This window comes from Solanum tuberosum, unplaced genomic scaffold (assembly GCF_000226075.1).
Source record: "Solanum tuberosum cultivar DM 1-3 516 R44 unplaced genomic scaffold, SolTub_3.0 scf00192, whole genome shotgun sequence".
Classification (NCBI taxonomy): Eukaryota; Viridiplantae; Streptophyta; class Magnoliopsida; order Solanales; family Solanaceae; genus Solanum; species Solanum tuberosum.
Genome location: NW_006239115.1, coordinates 590,852 through 598,819, shown reverse-complemented (window position 1 = coordinate 598,819; position 7,968 = coordinate 590,852). Strand labels below are relative to the sequence as shown.

At 29.3% G+C, this 7,968-nt stretch overlaps 1 protein-coding gene across 1 annotated transcript in view; it reads left to right on the top strand.

Moving 5' to 3' along the window:
- LOC102593046 (probable mannitol dehydrogenase) overlaps positions 1-7,044 on the top strand; it is a 13,452-nt gene extending 6,408 nt beyond the window's left edge. The window contains exon 4 of the mRNA XM_006355099.1: positions 6,838-7,044. Coding sequence (XP_006355161.1) covers positions 6,838-7,044 — 207 coding nt within the window. The remainder of the gene's footprint in view (positions 1-6,837) is intronic.
- Positions 7,045-7,968: the final 924 nt, after the last annotated feature.

Below are 7,968 nucleotides of genomic sequence, written 5' to 3'. Positions count from 1 at the left end.
CATTTGTTTTTTTCTTTCTAATCTCAAACCCCCATTTCTCTTCTTTCTCCCCTTTCCAGCCCTTTCCAATTTCTTGTTTCTCTTTTTTCCCCACATTTTCTTTCTCCCAGGATTAGAAACGAAATTGTGTTGTTGTTTAGATCTGTATTTTCTTTTTATTTTTGGGGTAATTTATAACCCATAAAGTGATAAAGATTCAACAGTTTTAAAAGATGAAAAGTAATTGTTGAATGTCTTTGTGAAATTAGGTGAAATGTGTTATGTAAAATTGTGTACAAATATTAGAGTATATTGATTTATTTAATTGGTTATTCGTTAACATCAATTGAGAAAAGAGACTTATGGCAGTTCAAGTGGTAGATGTAAATGTTGGTAAAAGAAATACGATTAAAAGTTGTGAATGAAAGAAATTTCAAAATAAAATAAAATTAAATGATAATTGTTAGTTATTTAGGAATGTAATGATACTAGTGAGAATGGAAGGTTGTGGTGGTATCTCTAATGTAAAAAATATGGAGAGAGGTGAAGGGATGAAAGAGGAATGAAGTGAAAAAGAAAGAAAACATAGATTTAAAAATAAAATAAAATAAATAAGTGATGTTTCATTTAAAATGTGATGTGGATGATGATATGTCATTTTTGTCAAGCCTTGAAGTTCAGACGCAACGAAAGGGGTTTAAAATGCTTAGTTTAATTGAGTTTAAGGGTTGAATTGACAAATGATCGAGTAGAATGGTCCAGAATACAAACTCATACAACTACAATGGTCTATTTGACAATTCCGCCTATATAAATATGTATTTTAACTTGGTTTTAACTTGTATCTATGTCCTTAAATTTTGGGTCTGCACAAATATATATCTAAATTTGTATAAAATTAAACAAGTAAATACATGTGTCCTATGTAGTATCCTACGAGGCCAATTTGCGTCCTACATGACATTTTATGTGTATTATGTCACGTAGGACGTGTGTGTATACTTGTTTGATTTTATACAAATTTAATTGTCTAGTTGTGCACACACAAAATTGGAGGACATTAATGTCAACTTAGCTAAAATTAAATAACATATTTATGTATTATGTCATTTTTATTAATAGGCAATCACATGGCAATGCAGTGATGTTTCTTTATTACCTTTTCAGTTAATAGTTTATTATATTTATTTTTAAATTTAAAATAATTTAACTTAAACTTTTATTTACTAGTTTCTTTGGTCTAAAATAATTATATTTGAATAATTTTTTATGGTCCAAAATGGGAGTATTCACGGGTCGAGTTCGGTTTAAATTTAAAATTAAATCAATTTAAACAATTTTTAAATTATTAAGATCGAACCAAATTAAATATAATTCATATTCGTAGATTTGATTGTTGACAGTTTGATTCATTTTTAAATTATTAATAAAAAATATATGTTTTCGAAAACTCAGTCGCCTTCTTTAATTTGATGAAGGTGTTACCCCGTTCCGTCAATGTTACTTGCATTTTCATTCCTAATATCTTTAGGACTAATCAATAGCTACATTTAGCGCAATTCGTTTGACAAGATTAATCAATTCAAAATGAGACAATGCATTATGAACCATGAGAACACACAAAAGCTCAAAGGTTTATTGTCTTTATAGTAATATAACAACCGCAAGTTGACCAGTCATATATCAACTTGCTACATATATACATAGTTTCAATCGTTCTTGCTCGATTTGTAAATTCAAGTTTTTGACAATGAAGTAAGTAGCAGCAGCAACTACATTGAGCAATCAGGAGGGGGATAAAGAGTTGGCAACGTCAATCACAAATCGGTACTTAACATCAGATTTTGCAAGTCGTTCCATGGCCATATTGATGTTGTCCACTGAAATCAGCGTAACGTTGTGCTTTGCACAAGCAACAACTAAGCTTAATCATATATTATTAAAAGTGGGAAGCTTTTAACTTCAAAGTTGGATTACCATTTTACCCCTACTATAAGTTAAAATGTTATAAAATATTTAATTAGTCAAATATTAGAATTCTCAATAAGTTTTCTCTAATAAATATTTGTATTCATAACCGAATTTTTATGCAACCTATAATTACAATATTTAATATGTATTAACCTCTCACAATTGAATTATTATTATTAATAATAATAATTCAATTGTGAGAGGTTAATACATATTAAATATTGTAATTATAGGTTGCATAAAAATTCGGTTATGAATACAAATATTTATTAGAGAAAACTTATTGAGAATTCTAATATTTGACTAATTAAATATTTTATAACATTTTAACTTATAGTAGGGGTAAAATGGTAATCCAACTTTGAAGTTAAAAGCTTCCCACTTTTAATAATATATGATTAAGCTTAGTTGTTGCTTGTGCAAAGCACAACGTTACGCTGATTTCAGTGGACAACATCAATATGGCCATGGAACGACTTGCAAAATCTGATGTTAAGTACCGATTTGTGATTGACGTTGCCAACTCTTTATCCCCCTCCTGATTGCTCAATGTAGTTGCTGCTGCTACTTACTTCATTGTCAAAAACTTGAATTTACAAATCGAGCAAGAACGATTGAAACTATGTATATATGTAGCAAGTTGATATATGACTGGTCAACTTGCGGTTGTTATATTACTATAAAGACAATAAACCTTTGAGCTTTTGTGTGTTCTCATGGTTCATAATGCATTGTCTCATTTTGAATTGATTAATCTTGTCAAACGAATTGCGCTAAATGTAGCTATTGATTAGTCCTAAAGATATTAGGAATGAAAATGCAAGTAACATTGACGGAACGGGGTAACACCTTCATCAAATTAAAGAAGGCGACTGAGTTTTCGAAAACATATATTTTTTATTAATAATTTAAAAATGAATCAAACTGTCAACAATCAAATCTACGAATATGAATTATATTTAATTTGGTTCGATCTTAATAATTTAAAAATTGTTTAAATTGATTTAATTTTAAATTTAAACCGAACTCGACCCGTGAATACTCCCATTTTGGACCATAAAAAATTATTCAAATATAATTATTTTAGACCAAAGAAACTAGTAAATAAAAGTTTAAGTTAAATTATTTTAAATTTAAAAATAAATATAATAAACTATTAACTGAAAAGGTAATAAAGAAACATCACTGCATTGCCATGTGATTGCCTATTAATAAAAATGACATAATACATAAATATGTTATTTAATTTTAGCTAAGTTGACATTAATGTCCTCCAATTTTGTGTGTGCACAACTAGACAATTAAATTTGTATAAAATCAAACAAGTATACACACACGTCCTACGTGACATAATACACATAAAATGTCATGTAGGACGCAAATTGGCCTCGTAGGATACTACATAGGACACATGTATTTACTTGTTTAATTTTATACAAATTTAGATATATATTTGTGCAGACCCAAAATTTAAGGACATAGATACAAGTTAAAACCAAGTTAAAATACATATTTATATAGGCGGAATTGTCAAATAGACCATTGTAGTTGTATGAGTTTGTATTCTGGACCATTCTACTCGATCATTTGTCAATTCAACCCTTAAACTCAATTAAACTAAGCATTTTAAACCCCTTTCGTTGCGTCTGAACTTCAAGGCTTGACAAAAATGACATATCATCATCCACATCACATTTTAAATGAAACATCACTTATTTATTTTATTTTATTTTTAAATCTATGTTTTCTTTCTTTTTCACTTCATTCCTCTTTCATCCCTTCACCTCTCTCCATATTTTTTACATTAGAGATACCACCACAACCTTCCATTCTCACTAGTATCATTACATTCCTAAATAACTAACAATTATCATTTAATTTTATTTTATTTTGAAATTTCTTTCATTCACAACTTTTAATCGTATTTCTTTTACCAACATTTACATCTACCACTTGAACTGCCATAAGTCTCTTTTCTCAATTGATGTTAACGAATAACCAATTAAATAAATCAATATACTCTAATATTTGTACACAATTTTACATAACACATTTCACCTAATTTCACAAAGACATTCAACAATTACTTTTCATCTTTTAAAACTGTTGAATCTTTATCACTTTATGGGTTATAAATTACCCCAAAAATAAAAAGAAAATACAGATCTAAACAACAACACAATTTCGTTTCTAATCCTGGGAGAAAGAAAATGTGGGGAAAAAAGAGAAACAAGAAATTGGAAAGGGCTGGAAAGGGGAGAAAGAAGAGAAATGGGGGTTTGAGATTAGAAAGAAAAAAAGAAATGGGGAGGGGTGGGTGGGAAAAGAAGAAAGAACCGGAAAAAAAAATTAATTTTCGTATTTTTGATCTTTTTATTGTATTTAAAAAAATAAATTACTTTTAGTCTAAAATTTGATCTTTCACGCTCCTTCTACGCGTGACATCACACATTTATGCCAACTCAATAATTAAGTTGTCATATAAGCTTGGTCAACGGCTAGAAGGGCTTAAAACATATAGTTTTATTAAGTTTAAGAGTTCAGTTGACATATATATATATATATATAATGCCTAAATAAAAAGAACAAGAAAATAGAGGACCTACAAACTTTGAGGGTCAAATTGTCATTTTACTTCGTGAACCTATTCAGGCGACTAGGTAAAGAAGCAACCCTTGAGTGCATCACATACGGCGGGATTGATGACCAAGTAATCATAAAAATACCCATGGACTGAACCTCATATTACTTCTTTTTAATTTTTAATTTAATAATTTTCTTTGACGACCAAGTAATCCTATAATAAAAAACTTCTTTTTAACTAAACCAAAGCAAGTACTTCTTTTTAATTTTTATATAGGCAATTAAGTATCCGAAATTCATTGATCCTTCGTAGGGGTGTTCACGGGTTGGTTTGGATCGGTTATTGGTCAAAACCAAAACCAAACCAACTTGATCGGTTTTAAAATTATCAAAACCAAACCAAACCAAATACAATATACATTTATCGGTTTGGTTATTATCGGTTTCGGTTTGGTTTGGTTCGGTTATTCGGTTATTAACCATACACAAAAATAAAAGAAACAATTCATTTAAAATGTGAAAAAAGTGACAACAATCCATTCAAAACGAAAAATAGTTAGAATGACTTAAATTAGTAAACTTTCAATCACTAAAGATAACGGTATAATTCATGACAATATCTTTTAAATTTCACTGACCATTTGTATTGCAATCAAGAATATGGTAACTAAACAAATCAACAAGATTGATATAATATGGTTAGGGGTGTTCACGGGTTGGTTTGGATCGGTTATTGGTCAAAATCAAAACCAAACCAACTTAATCGGTTTTAAAATTATCAAAACCAAACCAAACCAAATATAATATACATTTATCGGTTTGGTGATTATCGGTTTCGGTTTGGTTTGGTTCGGTTATTCGGTTATTAACCATACACAAAAATAAAAGAAACAATTCATTTAAAATGTGAAAAAAGTGATAACAATCCATTCAAAACGAAAAATAGTTAGAATGACTTAAATTACTAAACTTTCAATCACTAAATTTACTATCAATAAAGCTTTAAAATTCACTATATTGGCCTAGAAGGAAGAGACAATAACATTTTCAGTCCCACAAAGAATTGTCATAGCACTCATATACATGAAATCAATAAGATAAATGTTTCATCTTGGGCATTTTTGCTTTCAATAAGTAAATTATAAAGAAATTTTAATGAAAATATGTATAAGATCTTTAAAATTGTTTATAAAAATAATATATTAAGTATGTATATTAATAAAATATATGTATATAATTCATCGGTTCGGTTCGGTTCGGTTATTTCTTCGGTTTTTTTTGAATAAAACCATAACCAAACCAAATACTATCGGTTTTCAAAAATCTAAAACCAAACCAAACCAAATTCAAATAAAATCGGTTTTATTTTATCGGTTTGGTTTGGTTTTTCGGTTTGGATCGGTTTTTATCCAAACCGTGAACACCCCTAATCCTTCGTATAATTTTATTTAAATATTAAGAAATAAATTTAAGACTTTTAATAAGGTTAAAAACAGATACTATTCACCTATTGCAACCTACAGGGACGTAAATATAGTCACCCTAGGTGTCTAATGGGGCACCCTTCGTCGAAAAAATTACATTGCATATATATATATATATATGTGTGTGTGAAATTCAACATTTAAATTATATATATTTAAAATTAAACACCCTTGACAAAAGTTATATCATTGGTGCAATGATAATGGATGTTCATTTGAAGGAAGGAGTTATGGGCTTGAATCTCAAATAGCTTTTTTTTATTATTTTATTTTGACAGTCACACATTGTTATTCTTGGACATCCTTAGTAAAATTTCTGACTCGCAACCTAGATGGTACCTTAAACATAATTATTCTTTCATTCTATATTTATTTATTCACTCAAAAATAAAATTAAGAATGATGGAGTATTTATTTATTCTATATTTCATACTACGTTTATTTATGTATCTTATCCATTAATATAAAAATTAAAATTAAGAATGAAAGGAGTATTTTTTGAAACATTTGCAATTTTAATTGAAACTAAATATTTATGTCTCTCTATTAATGAAATGAAATCTCCACACGGCTCCGTATAGGCAAAGATAGATCAAACAATATAAAAGTAAATGTATTAAAAAATGCAACTTCCCCTTACCTTCACCGCAGTTTCTTCGCCCCAACGTAACTCGTCCCCAAAACACGTCTTGATTTGAATATAAAGCCAAACATTTACAAAGCTGGAAACGCCTAACGAGAGAAAGAGAGAGCGAGGTCGTCTCCGTCTCTCTCAATGTGTGAATTAGTGTTGTTTGGTTGTAAAATTGTTGAATTGAAGGCCGAAACGATGTCCATGGCAGCAGCAGAGAAGCTCACTAGTACCGAAGATGAAGAAAATAATATTGCCATGGAAAGTAGTAAAGTAGCAGAGAAGCTCGATCAGGAGAAGAAGAGAAAGAACCAAAACTCCATTCTCAAGCCAAAGAAGAAAAAGTATAGGTCCATTCATAATCTTTACTTGGAAACAAATCCCATCAACCTTTAACTCATAGCAATATATATATATAGGAAGTTTTGTGTAGTGTGTAATTTGTTTTAACAGCTAGCTAGTACTACGTATAAGTAATTTATGTAGCAGTGTGCTAACTTCCCTTTTAATTTGTTTCTTTTCTTATATTTCTCTCTTAATTTCCTTTTTGCTTCTGCAACTATGTTTTCTCTGGTTGTAAACAATAATAAGTTGAATCTTTAAAAACAGATGTTTCACTCTATTTTCACAAATGTGGAGCTATGGGTGCGAATTGTGCTATTTGGGATTCGAATTCGAATTTTTTTTATTTGAATGGACATTCATTACACCTGCATCAAAGGCATAGCTTCTATTAAAAATGTCCAACTTAAATATATATCCTTTAAATACAAAATTTGACATATATATACAACATAATTTTTCGAACTAAACACCCTGGATGGCTATAGTTCCTCCCCTGGGTACGGTTAATCCTTTTTTGTCGTAAATTTGCACTGGAGGGTCAAAATCAATAATGTATACATGTGAATAAGAAGATTTGTCATTGCTTACAGTTTGAACATCTGACCAGTGACCGGTCTAATTATTTATCAAGTCACTAAATCAATAAGAATAAAATGTTTTATTGATCAGACAAGTGTGATGATCTGCCTGTCACTATACCATTTTAGGCACCACATGACATAAGGTAACTCATGTGGAAGACTTATCAGAAAAAGAATAGTCCTTACTAAAATATTCTCTCACTATATATAAAGAATTTATTTTAAGGCGTTAGAATTTTATGGATTTTTCTTGGAATTTTTTAGTTGTGTAGAGTATTCTAAAAATAATTATTTGAAACTATGCAAGGACTTGTTTTAACTATTATTATCTACATATTAGCCCCTAAGTGAGTAGAATAAATAGAGGGACATCCATTTGTAAAATCATCAAGCA